The 20127-nt window shown below is 43.7% G+C and overlaps 2 protein-coding genes across 5 annotated transcripts in view; one reads left to right on the forward strand and one right to left on the reverse strand.

The window, feature by feature from the left end:
* col4a5 (collagen, type IV, alpha 5 (Alport syndrome)) overlaps window positions 1–16933 on the reverse strand; it is a 30892-nt gene extending 13959 nt beyond the window's left edge. The window contains exons 1-13 of the mRNA XM_052062948.1: window positions 16574–16933; window positions 1905–1961; window positions 1709–1798; window positions 1572–1616; window positions 1313–1357; window positions 1169–1231; window positions 1050–1103; window positions 929–955; window positions 732–812; window positions 558–620; window positions 459–494; window positions 329–370; window positions 153–245 (exon numbers count right to left, since the gene is read on the reverse strand). Coding sequence (XP_051918908.1) covers window positions 153–245; window positions 329–370; window positions 459–494; window positions 558–620; window positions 732–812; window positions 929–955; window positions 1050–1103; window positions 1169–1231; window positions 1313–1357; window positions 1572–1616; window positions 1709–1798; window positions 1905–1961; window positions 16574–16663 — 786 coding nt within the window. The 5' untranslated portion in view covers window positions 16664–16933. The remainder of the gene's footprint in view (window positions 1–152; window positions 246–328; window positions 371–458; window positions 495–557; window positions 621–731; window positions 813–928; window positions 956–1049; window positions 1104–1168; window positions 1232–1312; window positions 1358–1571; window positions 1617–1708; window positions 1799–1904; window positions 1962–16573) is intronic.
* Window positions 16934–17002: 69 nt separating this feature from the next.
* col4a6 (collagen, type IV, alpha 6) overlaps window positions 17003–20127 on the forward strand; it is a 67102-nt gene continuing 63977 nt past the window's right edge. For 3 of the 4 annotated variants that reach the window (XM_052062272.1, XM_052062284.1, XM_052062293.1), the window contains exons 1-4: window positions 17003–17020; window positions 18085–18229; window positions 18387–18482; window positions 18636–18681. In XM_052062272.1, the coding sequence (XP_051918232.1) occupies window positions 18472–18482; window positions 18636–18681 (57 nt within the window). In that variant the 5' untranslated portion in view covers window positions 17003–17020; window positions 18085–18229; window positions 18387–18471. Of the gene's footprint in view, window positions 17021–17843; window positions 18230–18386; window positions 18483–18635; window positions 18682–20127 lie in introns of those variants that run through there. The other variant, XM_052062276.1, reaches the window with a different exon arrangement.

Below are 20127 nucleotides of genomic sequence, written 5' to 3' on the forward strand. Positions count from 1 at the left end.
TATATATATATATATATATATATATATTTTTTTTAATGAATATGTTTGAAAAAATCCGTAATGCACTGAAGCCGCGATAAACCAACCATGAAATAGTGAGGCATGACTGTATTGTCACAAGGCTCCTATGGAAGCTTCTCAGGCAGCTTTACCTTGTCTCCTCTTTGAATCTCTGTCTCAGTTGGCCTCTTCTGTTCCCCGACTTGCCCCGGTGGCCCAGCAGGGCCCGGTAAACCAGGTTCGCCCTATGTTCATCATCAAATTTGTACAAAATGAGATGAAGCAAGAAAACGTGGCAGAGCTGCACAGCTTTGTTCGGGGACAATACCTTCTCTCCTTTGGGTCCCTGGAAGTTCAGTCCCATGTTTCCCTATTTCAGCAAGAACAGAAGCATGAGCACGGTGCCTATAGCATCCTTGAGCGTGAACATCATTGAAATAAAACAAAAACAACCTCACCTTAGGTCCAGGAGGACCAGGAGGACCTGGTCGACCCTGCCACATAACAATGGAATTAGCTTTGTGTAAAAATTCTGTGACTAATGATAATTCTGTTACCTCAAAGCCTCTCGGTCCTGGAGCGCCGACTGGACCTTGGTACCCGGCAGGTCCTGGAGGACCCTAGGATATTTCCAAGCATGAAACAAAGGTATGTCAAAATCTTCAAAGTTCTACTCCGGTCTAATAGTTCAATTTAAAAATAAATAAATAAATACAAGCACTATGACTCACGGGTACTCCTGGCAGTCCAGGAAATCCCACAGCTCCTTTCTCCCCAAAGCGATTAGTAGAGATCACGTCACCAGGATCACCCTGTGATATGTATGGTTCAACAGGTTTTTTGTTTTGGATAAGAGTATTGATTTATTTATTATTATTTTTTTTTTTATTCGTGAGTCCACCAACATAATCAGTTCAAAGCCACAGACCTTCTGACCAGGAAGACCAGGTGGACCCTATGGAAGAAGATGATTAGATATTTGAATTCATGTACTTTTGGATCAATGTGCTGGAGAGTCAGAGAATGGTCACATTCTTTCCTAGACTAACCGGTAGTCCTTGTTGTCCTGGTATTCCGGATGTTCCCGGGAAGCCGATTTCACCCTAGTCAACAGAAGACCAATTTATGAAAATACTGTATCACTATTCCGTTGTTTTTCTCCACATACTTTTGTCCCATTGCATCCTGGCGTTCCTCTTGGGCCTGGAGCTCCATCCTGCCCTGGAAGACCCTAAGAAACAGGACATCATTAAAAATCCATTTAAATCATACAAACCTCAAATTTTTCAAGTTTCGAATTATGAAAACTCACTGGAAGTCCTGGTGTTCCTGGGAATCCTGGCAATCCGGGAGGTCCCTTAAAGAAGGCATAGCACCCATCACCCATTGACGTAAAAGCTACGTATGACTTGACCAATATGGAAATAGCGATATCTGCTGGCAAAAAGTGGAAACTACAACCACTCGATCAATTATTGGTTTAAACTGACTAAATACAACACAGTACACAATTTACGTGGAATACTGTACTCCACGGTGGCAATAAAAAAATTAAATAAAATAAGACTCACTCTTATTCCTTTTGGGCCAGCCAAGCCCATAGGTCCATCACTACCCTGAGAGACACAGAGGCACAAACAGCATTTTAATTATACTTATGAAAACAATCATTTCATTTCGAAAAATGCAAACGTCCACCTCCACTGACCTTCTCTCCGCGGGATCCGATTGGCCCTTCAGGTCCCGGGAATCCCGGCACTCCCGGTTGTCCGGTAAGGCCTGGGAAACCCCTCTCACCCTGCGCACCAACAAGCAGATTGAATATAGATGACATTACTCAAACATGTTGAAATAAATACAATATAATTAACTGTGTAAAGAGATTAAGAATATTTGAACTCTACCTTCTCTCCTTTGACTCCACTACAGTCACATTTGGATCCTGCACATCCATGGCAAGCCTGTTGGACAAAACCGATGGACCTTTATTTGCCAGGTACGAAACGGAAAATTATATCAGAATGAAATTGATTGCAGGAAAAATTGTGTTGTGGGGTGATTGGATATTTTTTTTAATCTGAGGAGCCTACTTTACTGTCAAGAGGAGTACCCTCGGTAAGCGACACACATATAATATTTCAATATTCACTATTTAACGTCAAGCTATGAACAAATGAATTGTAAATATGAAAGGATATATTGGCGTTTCTGGTAGCCATTTAGCACACGCTCACATTGAAGAGGCTAGTTCACGTAATTTTAAACGCCTTGAGACCTGACGACTTCTCTCTAACTACCCACAAACCCACCGACCCGTCAGTTTTTTTTAAACTGTGCTGAAAACTTATTGAAAACCCGAGACAATATGCGTTGGTGATATCAGACACATGACCACATTGCGCTAGCACTTACTAGCATATGCCCCACGGCCAGAAAACCCAGTAGGAACATCTAAAACAATCTGTAATTTTTCTCCTGCTCTGTTTTAACATACATATTTCTTAAATATTTAGTCCATGTCCCTCCCACGATTTTTTTGCGCACAAAGTAGTCGTCACGTCATGGTAGTTTTAGTGGCTAATTCCCATGAGATCGAACTGTATCTTCGAACCATGTTAAGTGTGCTGTAATTCTTTATGCCTTTGGCATTCTTTGGTCAACATACTACAAATACTTTTTAAGCCTCGAGAATTTGTGTTTATTTGTTATTGTAAAGTGTCCTTGGGTGTCTTAAAAGGCGTTTATAAATAAAATGTATTATTATTATTATTATAAAAACGGCATCGTATGTAAAACTCTCCCAATTTAGGCCACAGGAGGGCGCCCTTACGTCGCGTAATGCAACAAACGGGTGCAAGGAAAAAGCATGTGAACCAACTCTTTGAAATTACCTGGACTTCTGCATAGATTGGTCATAAATTGCGATCTCACAACAAACATATCCTGCGGACCCTAATATCACCCAAGCTGTTATGTTTTCATGTTTTTATTGGACACGCAGTCTTTCACACCCGGACATCCCATGAACATTGCTGAAAGTGAAAGTTTTGAATCGAGGAATGGGCCAAAATTGTGGGAATCGGTGCTCAGTTTTTCCTCTAGTGTTAGTTTCATGAAATCTGCGCCTACTGTTGTGACTTAGATTATGCAGAAATCCAGGTCATTACTGAGGCTTCACATACTTTTCCTTCACAACTGTACAAGAGGAGCATTTCTTCCCACAGAAAATTTAGGGAGTTCTCCAGATTTGATAATGAGACGACAGGTGCAAGGTCATGAAGAAAACAGCCGCCTAATGTATTCGTAATGTAATAGTGGTCTGTAAATAAAACTGACTCCCACAATTCCTCTCAGCTAGCGCGCCCAATGAACAGAGTGTGAGGAGATTGTTTGATGGGGGCGGAAGCTGAGAAAAGGAGCGGGGATGTGGCGAGTTTTCCCATGCTTGTTGACATAGTCCAAAGCTCGCTGGGCATCTCACAGTGAAATCTGGACAAACGCTATTCAAAAAATAAAATAAAATAATAAAATAGATGGTAAAAGTTTCGGCTCAATGAATGCAACATCTTGGCAGTAAACACAAAATATGTCGTCTGGGTCAGAGGGTGTTGGCGTTGCACACGTCTGAATGAATTTGCACATGGGTAGTCAAGTGTGCGTGCGTGCCCACGGGCTTGTGTTTTGACAAGGCCTGGATCTCCAGATTAGCCTCTGGTCTGCTTCAGCTCAATGCAGTCTGCTCTCCAACGGCGGGACGGCCACGCACATGTTTTTGTGCGTCACTCCCGATTGTAAAACCTTACAGAGCGCTGACTTTCTACCTCGCTATTCAATTGGCCTTTTCTTTCTTTTTGTAATATCCTGTAAGGTTGCACTTGAACCTTGACCTTGTTCTCATGTCTGGTCTTTTCTTGTACATGTTTACTGGTCCTGCCTCCTGGTCCGCACACCTGTGTGCGGTGGAGCCTCGCCAGCCCTGTGTCAACACATCAGCGAATGTCTGCACGAGACCAACACAAAAAGGTGTGCCTCCCGGCGAAATGATGAAACGAATAATGTGAAACCAGAACAAAGCATAACATGTTTGGTATTAGCTTCCTCTGAGGCAAATGATTGGATTATTGCACCCTTGCCTCATGGAACGATCGAATTCTGCTGCAAATGGACAAAAGAGACGACAGTAAATGAGACACAATCAGCAATGTATCGACATCTAAAATGTCTGTTTGTTGTTGCGTCAATCTTAGTTAAACATTTTCTTATTTGCTTTACAGTTTTGTGGGTTGATTGGCTAAAGCATGCATGTCCAAAATCTGGCCCGGGGGCCAAATCCGGCCCGCGGTCGAATTTCATCCGGCCCTCGGCCCCTGTCATAAAATCAGTGCTGTCTGGCCCGCAGGTTGGGCGCAATGGAACACGTGTTGCATTGACTGAGGTCTCGTAGACTGGTGAGTGATGTTTCATAGAGTACTGCTTCCCTCTAGTGGCTAAATGAGTAATAGCATTCACTGAATGAGTAATAGCATTTAGACACTAGAGGGCATCGCTCACGAGCTAACAAGACATCACTCCGTGTTTATATTGACTGATATGTCATATTTCAAATGATCCTTGCAGTTGTGGATATGTGTATTGCTTGTTCATTTCCCCGTTATTCGAGTCAAAGGTTTTGTGACTATTGGAAAGTCATGGTGATACATTTTATGTTTAAAATCAATCAATTTGCACTCAGGAGACTTCTGTTTAAGAAAAAGTCAAGTGAATAAGCAGTTGCATGTGATATACCTGTTTCAAATGAACCAAAAGAAATTCTTAAGATTGTTGAAATTAAAATAAAAATGGAAATGTGAAACAGACTGGCTTACTAAAATTTGTTGAACAATATTGTTGTTCAATGTAAAGAATGTCAGCCAAGGTCGGCCCCCCGACATTTTACCACATAAAATCTGGCCCCCTTGGCAAAAAGTTTGGACACCCCTGGGCTAAAGGAAAGTTGTCATGTTGCATGATGTTTCATGGATTGAAGGAGCTTTTGGTCGATTTGTAGTTAAAGCTGTCATTGTGCACTGCCCTGAACTGGGCTAAATACTCCAAATATAAGAGTCAATGCCAGTGTAATTCACTTGCAAAGGTCACTGAGCCGCAAATGTTCACCCACCCCCCCCCCGCCACCCTCCTTTTGGCTCGCACTCTGTCTCCCTCCCGTTCTTTGCGTTCCTCTGCTGGTGCCAGCACAAGCCATCAGGCCCGAGGGGAGTCGTATCTCCTGCCAGCCTCAACTGACAAGCCGAGACCGGCCTGCTATTTGGCACTGCGCACAGTCTATAAAGAACCACTCATCAACCGAGAATTGGCTTTTCGACAACATGATGTGATGTTTCGCATCACAAAAGTGAGTCCACAAGAATAAGTGTCAACAGCTGACCTCAAATGGTTTCCCCTCCCTTTTTTTTTTTTTTTTTTTTACACGTTTGACATGTTCCGTCAAAAGCTGACAGAAACTCAAATTTGCCCGAGAAGTGGCACAGGTTCACTCATCAAGGAACCGAGACAAGTTAGGATGAGAAGGCAAGCGTGCACCCGTGGGATTAGACTGGCGAGACTGGAATTCCCCCACTCACCAGAGACTGATAATTAGACAGCGACTGTGTGCGCACTGCTCTGCCCTCGCAAACACACAGACACCGGTTCACTATGCATACGCAATGCCTGCATGTGACAAAATCAATCCCAGCACTCCAATTTCCATTTGGGAAAACAGAAGAAACTCATGCTTTTGCTTGACACACATTTCCTAACTAGCAACACATGACACACTCAGTTTTTACCAAGCAGGTAAATTAAATAAAACATGTATTGCACATTCATTCATCTTCCGTACCGCTTGATCCTCACTAGGGTCGCGGGGGGTGCTGGAGCCTATCCCAGCCGTCTTCGGGCAGTAGGCGGGGGACACCCTGAATCGGTTGCCTGCCAATCGCAGGGCACACATAGACGAACAACCATCCACGCTCACACTCACACCTAGGGACAATTTAGAGTGTTCAATCAGCCTGCCACGCATGTTTTTTTTTTGGAATGTGGGAGGAAACCGGAGCACCCGGAGAAAACCCACGCAGGCCCGGGGAGAACATGCAAACTCAACACAGGGAGGCCGGAGCTGGAATCGAACCCGGTACCTCTGCACTGTGAAGCCGACGTGCTAACCACTGGACTACCGGGCCGCCCATGAAAGTTAAATAAAAGTTGTACTTCCGATATTTTTTGGAGCCGACTCAAATTGATTGTATTTGAAGGTTACAACGTAATTTCACTGAATTCTCGTACTGTACATGAAAGGTAAATTTAAAAAAAATGTACTGGATTTAAAAAAGAAAAAGTAGTTGGGCTGTATGTGTAGTTACAAGTTTCATCTCAATATGTTTAATGGCATTTCATATTTTAAAACGCGCGTCAAACCTTTTTCGTTTGAGGGCCGCATACAGAAAAATAGAAGCATGACTTTTCAGTTGTTCAACTTTTTGAATCATGCTAAAGTCAGTCAAGAAAGCAATGATATATATATATATATATAGTTTGTATTGTCTAGTTAATTTCATCAAACTTGTGTTACAGGCATTAAGGCAAATAGTTAAGGATTTTTCCAAGTTTTTGGGCTGTCCAACAGCCATCTATTTCACAGAGTAGATCCAGCTCTGTACTAAACAGCAGCCGACTTCCCTCTCCACATTTAGAACCTCAAAAAAAAAGAACAAACTGTTTTAAGTGACCATTTTTCAAACAATGGTCGCTGTTTTAAAATGTGCATTTAACTCTGCGATCGGTGTACTACCGATGGTACTTGTACAACTCCTTGTGAAATAACTGTAATAAAAAGAACATTTAAAAGTGTTGCTTAGCCGTCCCTGTTGCTCCAAATATTACTCCAAAATAGGCGTGAAGCATCTATGCTTCAAGCTTTAAAATTGTCCCTGCCAGCTGAAACTGGCTTCAATACCAACATGTAAAACCCCAAAATAAACATTGTGTCTTTAAATATCAAAATGTCAATATAATATAATGGCAATATCGTTATCATGTGATGAAGAGACCACTAGCTCAATGCTAACATACAATGCCAAACACCATTGATGTGCTAATGTGAATTAGCATAGATGTAATAATAAAACTTCAAACAATAGCTACTTTTACGCACGTGGAGCTTTGTGGGATCTTCACATCTTCTTACTTGCCTTTGTAAGGTCAAGACAAAAAAAAAAAGCGATAAAACAGTGAAGGCACGAACTTTGAACCATGACATGCCTTGATCCCTTTTATCGTGGCCGGACTTGGACTACTTCAAGGTGACGACGCGGCGACGCAGGCGACCAAAGCAAATAGTTTCCCCCCCTCATCAGCCCAAAAATCTGAGTGTGTTTTGACTAGGAGAGGAAGACCCCTACTGACAAAGCTCAAAACGACCCCTACTCCCCCACTACCACTCGCACGTGTATGATCTTGTCCCCGTGTTCCACCAGGAATTTTCAAAGAAGTGGTTCTTCTTGACCAAACCGTGTCTTGAGACAAGCTGAGACCACACAAACACAATACTTTTTCATGTGTACCATTGAAATGAACACCCCTTTTCTACAAGTGCATTCAAATATAATAATAGGGAGCAAGTCTTGCTGCTAATTACAAAAAAAAACCCACCAAAAAACCCCCACAATTATTCGACAAGGTGCTTCAACCTGTTTGAAGCATCTCCCAGTTGAAATTTGCTGTCAAATGAAACATAAAACAAATTGTGTATTTAACACAAACACATAGCTAACGTTATGCTAATTAGCATCTACAGCTGCTGCTTTAACCATTTAAGTGGCAGATTGAACACAAAAAGTGCAGCAACATGTGTACAATCAATATAACAGTATTCCTATTCTTTATCTTCTGCGTAGAACCACCAATATTAGTGCCGTACTGAGAAGCCAAGAGGAGTTCAGATATCTCAATGAACAGTATAGATGCCTCTCTGTCTTATATTGCCTTGAGGTGGCCAAGGCGGGCACACCAGAAAGAGGATCCCAATAGCCATTCAGCTGCTCCAGTGCGACAAAAATGGTTTAAATCTGTTGAATGATGTCATTGATTTTGATCAGTTACAATCATCACAAAGTTATGGAAAATTTTTCAACTATAAGTCTGCGATAAACTCTGATCTTACAACTCTACGATTACATACTTTGCAAGTACTTTACAACACAGCCCTTGAAAATTAATAGTTTCCATATCATTGGATTTCAGCATGCCGTGAAGACTCTCCGACACTTCTGCTAGCAGCCCTAGCTAAACTTAGCCTCCTCCCTGACAAAACAATCTGAATCAATCCAGATGTGTGTCTTTTAACTTGATTCCTTGGTATCAAATACTTGTAGTTTGTATTATCCGGGGCTTTGGCGCCGTCTTGTGGGAGCTTTTAGCATTACCCAAAAAATTAATTATGTGAAAGGTGATCCATGATTGGGCTGGGTAAAACTGAATGCAATTTCTTTGTTTGCCTTTCTGACAACTATATTAGTCATTGCTGCCACCATTTCCTCCGGCAGGCGTCCTCGTGTGAAATCTTCTTCCAAAGGCGAAAGGGCGTGGTGAACGGCCGGGTGTTATTTGGAGGGGCTGCGTTGTAATTCCGTGATATCAATCCCGTCGAGAGCCTGTCTCGCACAGGTTGGAACTTGACGGCGGCATGCTCTCGCAACACATGCGGGGAGCCGCGATGCAGTGTGAAATCAGAGTAAGGGATTGACGTTGGATTCTTGTCGCCGCGGGGTTAACGTTAAGGAATGGCTAAAAAGATGGAAATTAATAAGCCAACGCATCCAAAATGTCCTTTGGAGCTATTGAAACATCCTTCGGGGCATTAAGTAAACCGCATACTGCTTTGCTCAGAGTGTGCGAAATCTGTTTGGATGAGCTGAGGCCTAATCTTAACATTTACCCAAGAGCAGCACTGGAAGACACAACAAAATAAGCATTCTTTTTTTGGGAGAATGTGGGACAAATACTTCTGGGGTTGAGCCAGATGCTCTCATATTGAATGCAAAGATGAAGGGAGATTAGGGTTGAACGATTTAAAAACTTTTTTTTAAAACTCAAACTTACAACTGCCATATAATATGCAATTATTGTTTTCAACGTCCTATTATATTTTTTTAACAAACAATATTACGGGTTGTAACACATACTTTACAAACCTAAAGTAATCTTTGAAAAAAGGTTCTTAAACATTTAGAATCTGTTTCCCACAAAAAACGTGAGTAAGGTGGGTGAAAAAAAATCCTGGAAGAACCTGGAAAAATCCAAGCCGTAAGAAAATATTGAAGGCAAAAAAATCTGCATATGCCAAGTGCTGAACTGTGAATATGCCATGCAGGGTTCATCTATAGCTTTTAGTTGTAATGTCACCATTCACCACTAGATGGTGATTCTAACACAGGATCTTATACTGCCCTATACTACTATGTGAGTGGGCCTAATAGTATATATGTATTAAATTTTTGAGCGAGTTGATTTTGGTGGAAAAATGCACAATATGTTCTTGTTGGTGTCTTGTTCAACAGATTTGTGCTATCCTTGAATGGTAATTTTTATGCAAGTCTTTTCCACTGGGGGAAAAAAAATATCACACTATGTAGTTACTTTGTTGTTTACTTTGTCGTTGAATTACAAGAATGGATCTTTTATACATGCATTGAGAAATGTATTCTCAAATCAGAAGTATATTCAGAACATGTATTTTGCACGTAAGCACGTGTTTTGCCCATATTAAGAAATAGCATTGCGGTCGCCTCTAGCATTGAGCATCCCCATAATAAATACTTTCATTTGCGATCTTTTCAGCGTTCACGAAGACAACTTCATAAATTCAATGAAGGGAAAAAAAACATTATGTCTTGAGTTTTTTTTTAATTAAAGCCTTGTACTTTCTTTATAACCTCATTTGGATGATTTATGGATAATTTAGAAGATGTATTAGATGTTGTCACTCCTGGCAAACTTTGAGGCATAGGGCCAGACATGCCTGCTTGTCAGTTTTTGTGATGAGATCTTCTGAAGGGCAGGTCACGGCCGGTTCCTGGCTTGCCTTGCACCTGAAAATCCTCAGCAACACCGACTCCGAATGAGCCCGAATGAGTCTGGGTGGTGCACACGCTGCGTTTAAACGGCCTGCTGTCATTTTGGAAAGCGCAAACGGGGTGGTAATGAGATTGACTCATGGTGGTAGTTGTACAGTGGACCCCCGCATACTCGCGGTTTTGGCACGGGCGGATTGACCTATTTGCAGTTCGGGCCATCCACTGCAGTCATTTTAGAAACTTTAAAGACATGAGTTCCGTTTTGCACACTCATGCCTGTTACTAAAAATGGTTCCCTACAAGTAATGTTAGATTCAAAATGTTAAATATACTTAAAGCACACAATCGTCATTTCTTCTGCTAGCATGTCAGTGGCATTTTGCATTGTTTGTTAGCATTAAGCTAAGTAGAGTTTCCTAAAAAAATGCTATGTGGTTACTTTAGAGTTAGTTTAATTTGTGTAAATCGCTTTGCTTTCTATTAAGATTGTCATCTGGGAGTCCAATTTAAACAAAGTTGAAGCCTCTTTTTGGATAAATCATTCACTATATGCCCAACTGCAACTTATGGTGAAGTGAGCGACTCTATTGCCACTATGGCGCACTTGTAGCTCAAGTTTGTGTGTGAAATTCAAAACAAAAAGTCTGGCTTGTGTCTTGAAAAACTAATTTGGCTATCTAAAGGCAACATTTCTTGTCAAAGATATTATTTTAAATTAGTGTTGTCTCTCCTTGCTGCCTCTTCTTCCGTCGTCGGCTGTCAGTCCATCGCCCATCCTTGGCTCTCTCCCTCACTGCTGCAACAGATGTTTGATTTCCCGTCGTTGCGGGCGGTGGGGGTGCTGTTTGTGTAGCAGAGGCTTGGAATGCGCCGCATTCAGCGCCGACACGCTCGCACAAAGCAGCCAGCTTGACTTTTTTCCAATTTCCCCACGGAGATGCACTTTATTGACAATAAAGGTGGAAAAACACGGGCAAGATCGTGGAATGAAGGCAAAAGAGCGAGAGTCATCCGCACCACACGACACAAGCTGGATGCCTTACCCCTTATCCCCAGCTTAGTCACATTCCAGCCGCCACATTGACCTGGGATTAACTAAGTCCACACAACCGGAACATGATTTGTGCCAACTTTGAGCACAGATCTGGAGACACGCCTTCATCAATTTATCAGGCCTTAAGGAGTAAGTGCTAAGAGGGACAAAAATCTGACTGTCATCCGGAAAGCAGGTAACTAAATACCACCACCATTCCTTAAGATGGAACCAAATAAAATTAAAACAGCAGGGGTTCCAAAATTGAACTCTGTGGAACACCATATGACAGTTGGGCAGAACGGAACTCAGAGCAACCAAGGCTAACACAAAAAGTCCTGGCTGCCGATCTAAACCACTCTAAAGCGCTACTGCTAATGCCCACCTGGTGCTGCAGATGAACCAACAGAATACTTTGGTCAGCCGTATCCAGTTCTGCAGTCATGTCTACCAGAACAAGACACAAATCATGTCCGGTGTCATTAGCTAGGAGGGTGTCAAACATATAATCAAACGCATAACAGGGCTGACTGCACTATGGAAAAACTCCATGATGTTATGTTCATCCCAAAAATATTTTGACTGAGTGTGCTTCAGTCTTTGCAGATTTTTTTTAAGATAAAAGGCAACGGGCGGCCCGGTAGTCCAGTGGTTAGCACGTCGGCTTCACAGTGCAGAGGTACCGGGTTCGATTCCAGCTCCGGCCTCCCTGTGTGGAGTTTGCATGTTCTCCCCGGGCCTGCGTGGGTTTTCTCCGGGTGCTCCGGTTTCCTCCCACATTCCAAAAACATGCGTGGCAGGCTAATTGAACACTCTAAGGTGTCCCTAGGTGTGAGTGCGAATGGTTGTTCGTTTCTGTGTGCCCTGCGATTGGCTGGCAACCGATTCAGGGTGTCCCCCGCCTACTGCCCGGAGACAGCTGGGATAGGCTCCAGCACCCCCCGCGACCCTAGTGAGGATCAAGCGGTTAGGAAGATGAATGAATGAATGAATGAATAAAAGGCAACATGGAAATGGATCTAAAATTTTACAGCACACCTTGATCTAGACCACGTTTCTTGATGTTGGGGGATTACACCAGAATGCAGTCGATGATGACCAAAACCGACTGACCAATCCTCAAGAGGACCTCCTACCAGAAATGAGGATGAACAAAGTTCTAAGGGGAGCAGGATGGTTTATCTGGCAAACCACATCCTTCCCCAAACCTCAAGGTTAAGGAGGGTGCTTCGTATCAAACACTTTGGGGGAGGTTTGAGCTCGAAAGAATATTCCAGCATAATGCGAGAAACAGGTGCCCTGATTGGAAGAGACAGAGTGAGCACGGATGGGAAAAGAGCCAGGACCAGACGGCCTTCTTTTTGGTGTCCTCGCCGACCAGTCAAAACAGCTTCTCTGCCTCCGTCAAGCAGCTCCGATGGCTTCATTCATGCGTCTGCAGATAGCCGAGGAGCGTGAACACTCGGGGGGGGGGGATGGCCAAGTGCCATTCGGCCTTATCTTCCCTCGCCATCTCTCTGTCTGAGGGGATGCAGAAGCCCACGTGTGATGCACTGATAGAGGCTCAGAACATGACTTATCGTGGCGTATATTCCAAAGTGTTGAGATTTGGAGCTTCCCAAATCTGGATTTTCGGAAGGAAAAACGCCACGCAACCTGGGACGGTGTTGTTAAAGGAATTTGTTTAGTGGAATTGTGTTGAGCCATTTTGTTCAGGCGTTGCTCCTCTGCCCGAGGATGTAAATAAGACATCTATACATCGAGGTCACCCACTGATCTGAGACAGACTATGCCCCCTCCGCTTTCCTCACCTCGAAAGAATGCAAAATAATAAAGCGGCCAGCTTGTCGGAAAACATGTGAGAATATGCAATCTTCTGCCTCTCAAACTTCACAAGCTTCAGTGAGGAGTCGCTTATTTGCTCACAATAACATGCCTTCCGCTGAGCTTTTATTGTGTTTTCCTTTCTGAGTCCTAAACTCAGTATCTGTTTTTGTGAACGCTTTTGTCCCAGGGCTCTGCCTTTGGCCGGAACGGAACGGAAGGGATGCTTGCAGGAAAGAGAAAATCGGACGGTGAATCTTGTGACTGTTTTGTGGAGGTGGATTTGTGCCGTAGCCCGAAGGATCGCAGCCACGTTTGCCAAAACACAACATGAATCGGACCTTGTCTGACCTCTTACCTTGCATTTATAATTAAATTTGGCATTTTGGCTCCACTTTGAGGGATTTTGCAGGTAGATTCCTGAACATGAGGGCGGCCCGGTAGTCCAGTGGTTAGCACGTGGGCTTCACAGTGCAGAGGTACCAGGTTCGATTCCAGCTCCGGCCTCCCTGTTTGGAGTTTGCATGTTCTCCCCGGGCCTGCGTGGGTTTTCTCCGGGTGCTCCGGTTTCCTCCCACATTCCAAAAATATGCACGGCAGGCTGATTGAACACTCTAAATTGTCCCTAGGTGTGAGTGTGAGTGCGAATGGTTGTTCGTCTCTGTGTGCCCTGCGATTGGCTGGCAACCGATTCAGGGTGTCCCCCGCCTACTGCCCAGAGACAGCTGGGATAGGCTCCAGCACCCCCCGCGGCCCTAGTGAGGATCAAGCGGTCAGGAAGATGAATTCCTGAACATGAAGCATCCGCAAAGCTCCCCAAAATTTCCGTTGCGCAATAATCAACAACATCTAAGTCCAGATGTCTGATTTTCTCATTAGCCTGGCCTCAAAACATGTAACCACACAAAAGCACTTTGTGAAATGGCAGAAATCTTCCCACTGAATCACCAGTGAGGACTAAACATGAGGCCGCCGCGTTCCCTCGAAGGTTCGAGCCAATGCCTGGAAACGCACTCACCGGTCAACCTGTGACAACAAAACAATAACTCCATGTCTCGCGGTTACCCTTATTTAGCTTGCAAAACAACCTCAACTCCAATAAGAGTTGAAATGATATCCGACGCTATCCGTCACAACTCAGGCTTTTTTACTGGAAAGGTTTTTTGTTGTTTTAAAGTAGGACGTGATGAAGAGGAGCTAATTAGTTGTCTAAACATTTACTGTTGGCCCCCGTTGACTTTTGGCTACTTGCGACTTCTTGCGGCATCTTCGGTTCTTTTGCACAGCAGTGGCAGTTATTGTTGCTGTCGCCGTATTTTGAAAGCAAACAAGCTTTGTGTGTGTGTGTGTGTGTGTGTGTGTGTGTGTATTGTTGTTTTTTTTTCTTTTAGGATCAATTGTTCGAATTTCCGGGCGGCCCGGTAGTCCAGTGGTTAGCACGTCGGCTTCACAGTGCAGAGGTACCGGGTTCGATTCCAGCTCCGGCCTCCCTGTGTGGAGTTTGCATGTTCTCCCCGGGCCTGCGTGGGTTTTCTCCGGGTGCTCCGGTTTCCTCCCACATTCCAAAAATATGCGTGGCAGGCTGATTGAACACTCTAAATTGTCCCTAGGTGTGAGTGTGAGCGTGGATGGTTGTTTGTCTATGCGATTGGCTGGCAACCGATTCAGGGTGTCCCCCGCCTACTGCCCGAAGACAGCTGGGATAGGCTCCAGCACCCCCCGCGACCCTAGTGAGGATCAAGCGGCTTGGACGATGAATGAATGAATGAATGTTCGAATTTCCCTTTCTACCCTAAAGGGGAAGACGTCCATCTGGGACATCTCAGGTGGAGTGACCCCAAAGCTTAGCCTTGACTTTTGACTGCTAATTACACAATATTAGCATTTTACAACAACTGTTTTAACATACGCGCAAGCTAACACAAAAGAAGGGAGTGAGACAGAGGTTAAAAAAAGAAGAAGAGGGATTTAGGTGAAGTGCAAAGTCACAACCTGTGACTGTTTTGGCTACCCAAGCTCAGCCATGGGGTCCAGGTGAAGCATGCATGCATGCATGTTTGTGTGTCTGTTTGTGTGTGTGTGTGAGCTTGTGGGCACAGAGGAAGGCAGGCTTCAAATTAATCGTGTGTTTGTAGTTTGCACAGTGCGCCAGGTTCAAAGGAAATGTCCAGGTATGCGTTACTGCTGAACTCCCTCACCTGGGTGAGACGAGATTCATATCTGAGTGAGGATGGATGCTCTGCGTGCGTGCGTGCGAGCATACACACACACACACAGACACACACACACGCCCAGATGGATGAGAAGCTTCGTTTAAGCCCGATCTTGCGCTTGCATGTCTCTACATTAAAAAGTTCCTGACTATTTCCGTTAACAGGGACACACCTCTGCAGATGTAAACGTTATAAGACATGCCCCCAAAATGCTGAGGAAAACTGTTATGTGCACAAGGCTCCACTAGGTGGCCTCAGTGAGCTCACAGGAAGTTAGAGGATATGAGTCCCACGCCTTATGGGGCAGATGTGAGTTTTACACTTATCCTTTCAATGTCAGATTTTGGTGTTTGACTTATTTAATTCGAGTCTTGACACTGTCAAAAAAAATCCTCACGCAGCCACATTAGTTTATACCTCAGTACAAATCAGCACTTATTTGCGAACATATTTACATATTTAAGTTTGAGTTTTTTTGAACACCGGTGTTATTAACATATAGTCACACGTCTAAATTTCCTCTCTTCTTTCCATAATTATTGCTTGCCTCCTTTCTCAATTACATCTACCATTTCTGGGAACATCTGCTCATTTTCCGACCATAATATTTCCTCTGTCTTTTGATGTTTACAGCGGCTACCAACTCTCAATTTGTGCCTTTACAATCTTGAGCTATGTTGACAGTCCATAGGCGAAACGGAGTTGCCAAGGTTACAACCTTCCTTCTCTTCTGCCTATTGTTGAAAAAAAAAAAGTATGCAAGCCCTTCATGAACACGCCTGCTTGAAGTTGTGGGGGCGTGGCCTGTTCCCTATCGGTATGCACTCTTTATGAATTATTCATGAGCATTAATATTCTGCTAATGTTAGGATATTACATGAGGCTGGTGCACGATAGAGGTAATGTTAGAAAGCTGCTGCGTGGGGGGTTGTTGTGGGGCGGGGGTGGTCTAAAAAACAAGTGAAGTGTGCACAAACGCTTTGTAAAATATTCCAGCTGCAATGTGAATTTGACATTAATTTCATAAATGCAAATAAAGTGATGTTGAGGACGAGAAAAAAAATCGATTTTCATCTTTTTGAAAATGCATTCAATTAATTGCATTTAAAAGCAGTGCTAGACTAACACCAAAACAAAATTTACATGCTGTTTTATTCCAGGTTATCTAGAGAAAATGCAGATAGAAACGTCACTAAACCGGAGTTGCGCACTAAGCAAAAGGCGAGTATAGTTACACTTGTTACAAAGCAGCCGCTCTATTTATAAACGTGTCCGTGGGAGAGCCGCTGCTGTCCGGGGCCAAGGCGGCACCATTCCCCCGCTCCTTTGCGGCTCTCCGGCGGATTTGCGGTGATTTGTATGGCCCGGGGGAGAGAAGCGCAACTTACCGCCGAGTCTGTCTGCTGCACGGCGGCGTACAGGGCGAGCAGCAGCAGCGGCACCGCGAGCCGTGGCAGCCTCTTCGCCTCTTTCCTCATCTTGGACGTATACGCGGGGAACTCGAACAGGATCCTCTCGCGTTCGGACTGAGAAAAGCGCGCCTCGTTACTGGAGTGTCATCGCCGCGCGTGTCTTCGCTCCACTTTTTGCGCGTCTTGCTCTGACGCGGAACACTGAGGCGCTCGGTTGGTTCTCCTGTTGCCGTGCTTCTCGTTGCAGAAGCTCCAAAGTGGTCCTGGCTGTGGTACCGTGCGCCTCTGGCCCCCCTCTCTGATTTCGCTCCAGAACCTGCCCCGACCGGATCTACTTCCCACTCCAAGTGCGCACTGATATCGGCCACTCGCACCTTCACTTCGAGGAGACGCCTCCTCAAACAGTCTGGTGCTGAATTACACGTTCGTGTCAAATTTCTTGCAAAATATTACATCAAAACATTTATTGTTATAATAGTCCTAGCAACAGTATATCATGTTTTGTTGCAAATTTTAGAGTGGGAAAGTAGCGCAACTAAGTTAGGACCCCGCAAAGGCGGAGGGATATAGTGGTGACTTGCTCTTGCGCGCCTACCCACGCCTCAGGCTGCACAAAACGAAGACTACAATAAAACGTATATTTTTCTTGTAAGCCCCGACATGTTGCGTTCCGCCCACATTATTTCACATTAAATATTCACTTAAGACAAACATGGCATGCGTGGAGAAGACCAGAGATTAAGAATAAACCACACTACATTCATATAAATCTTAAATCGCATTGTTTTACTACCTGCAACAACTGTGGGCCACCAACTAATCCCAAAGCTTTTATCCCACAAATTTGATTTTTCAAAAATCAGCCTAATCTCAGCCACCGTCCCGGAAACAAGCCTGTATTATTATGACGATTGCCCTGTCTGTATTTTGAAGGCCACATTGTTTCTAACACAAAATTATAGGTCAAATTAGAAAACGTGAGAAACCCTAGGAAAGATCCACGTGGAACCCCGTCATTCAAAAACATCCCCCCTTTAAAAGGTTCTGTTAAAAATATATGTTGTTTAATGGAGAAAACACTTTAAAAAAATATTTGTTGAATTTGGAACAATGACAGACTCGAAAGCCGATACTGTATATCTAAAATACCCCCTATCCCCCACCCGACACATATCAAAGGTTTATGAGGCTATTATGGGTCAAAATTAAAGGGCCCATAGGACAGATCCATGCAGAACCCCGTTTTGTCAAAAAAGGGCTCAAAGTACTGCCTAGAAAACACACCCAAGTGCAATATTTCCACCAGACAGTCAGACATTGGCATTTCGGTGATACTGTATTTTGTTCAATGCACTTAATTGGGAAACTTGAACGTAATGATGTGGAAATGTATTTGCAATGCATAACAAAGAGGTTGTGTGTATGTCTGCCGTCGTTGTTGAATGTGCCTGGTTTCCTGTTGAAGACTCAGTAAAAAAGTCTTGCAGGAGAAGCGCTGGTGGGGCTCGCGAATGACAAGTGTTGGCCAACTTGGCCCCTCCTCTCCCGGCTGGCGGGGCAGCCCTGCAGAGTTGAAGCGCAACAGCCCGAACGGAGAGCGCAAGCAGCGACTTCCCCGCTGTGCAAACTTTGGTGAGTTTGGACAAAAGCTCGAAATTTATGAATTCGTGGAGCGAATCGCGAGTTTCGAGTCTATGCTCGGAAGCAAGCCACGGGCGCGTCGACCGCGTTAGCGTACGCTTGCGCTGTTTAAAAAAAAAGTCTCTCTGTGTGTGTGTGTGGCCGCTAGATGACAGGATCTTTGGAGCAGTCGATGAGCGCGTCGCAAGCGCGTAGCTGGTGAACTCTCGGGAGTCCAATCTCACCGGATCACGATGAAGCTCCTGTAAGTTACATTTTATGCATTTCAAACGCCCACGCGCACCAAGCGTCTTCGAAAAAACGATGTACGCTTGCTCTTTTTCTCCAGCAACCGCGTGCGCGCTCAGGTTGACTTTTCGTGCCAAACTAACCCAAACTGCTTATTTCTCTCTGTCAGGATTTGCGTGGTGGCAGTCGTCGTGGCCGTCAGAGCAACCCACGCAGTAAGTGCCGTTTGTTTACTAGCACGCTCCAGAGACACCGCTCGCGTTCTTTTTTTATACACACACGCGGGCTGTTTATTCGTTTGTGACGCACATAGAATGTTTATTATGTTGCCGATGTGCTCAGCTGAAATTTTACGCTTGGTCGTCCAGTGCTTTGAATTTCATCATTTGCGAATATTTTAACCATGTGATAATTCATCTCGCTAAACCTGCACTGTATGAAAACGAGGGCAAAACGGAATAGGGTGTGGGGGGGCTGTTTTATCTTAACTTTTAAAACACACAATAAAACAAAATACATAAAAAAATATTGTTCCAAAGTGAATGAATGTTTGAAAAAGTAGTCCACGTTTGAGTGTGCCCGCTCAGGCTCATTTGCAAGTCACCTCCTCCAGCTCATTAATATTTAGAAGCTGGCGACGCGCCCTTTTCCTCAAGCCACGCCCACTGGATGACCAGACACTGCAGCTCAGTCCTCACCTCTTTGTGTTATAAAAAAATAATTAGTAAATATATATACGTACACATAAACACAGTTATACAATATACATTTTTTTCTCCTTTGAACTTATTTGAGGCGCTGTTTAGTAATTTTGAGGAGCACTTTTTTTGCAGGTTAATCCCATGATGGACTTTTGTTCAAGAATAAAAATATAACATTTTAATGGGGAGACTGAATGTTGGTCTGCGATCACATACTGTTGATGATTTTGGATTTGAGTATCAACTAAAAATTATGTAGCATAATCATCTATTCTGATAAACTAGCGTTAATAAAATAACCTACTGAGTTTCTTGTTTATGAAAGCAATAGTTTTTATTTCTTAAATTCACGTTGTACATGGCAGCAAATTATATTTTATTTTCAGTGGGACAGGTTCAAACAGTCCTGCATATATTCTTACTGTTAGTGTTACTTTTTTCAAATTCGTTTTACAGTTGCTAACTCAACTCAAATGTATTTATAAATGACTTTGTAACAACTACCGCTGAATACAAAGTGCTCTACACGGAGCAAAAATAACTCATACAACAACAAACAATAAATGAATAACCAAGACAGTAGTGCACAAAAAAAATCAAGTCTGAGTCTTGCTGAGTCAAAGGCCAAAGATAAAAATGAGTTTCAAGATGAGTTTTAAAGATTGTGAGCATTCAGTATGCGGTCATTCCAAAGAGAGGGACTAGCAACGCAAAAGGCTCAATATCCCCTCTGAGCCTCCACTTAGTTCTTAGTACCTCTAATAATGTAGTGGTGGAGCTCAGAGCGGTAAGGTGGGGTGAGGCCATTTACAAAATTTAAAGATTTGAAATCAAATAATCTGATCTAAAATGTATAGGGAGCCAGTGAAGAGATGCCATATTGGAGTTATATGCTCCCTCTTACGAATACCAGTCAAAAGGCAAGCAGCAGTATTCTGGACCAACTGGAGGCGCTTAATG

This window comes from Hippocampus zosterae, chromosome 1 (assembly GCF_025434085.1).
Source record: "Hippocampus zosterae strain Florida chromosome 1, ASM2543408v3, whole genome shotgun sequence".
NCBI lineage: Eukaryota > Metazoa > Chordata > Actinopteri > Syngnathiformes > Syngnathidae > Hippocampus > Hippocampus zosterae.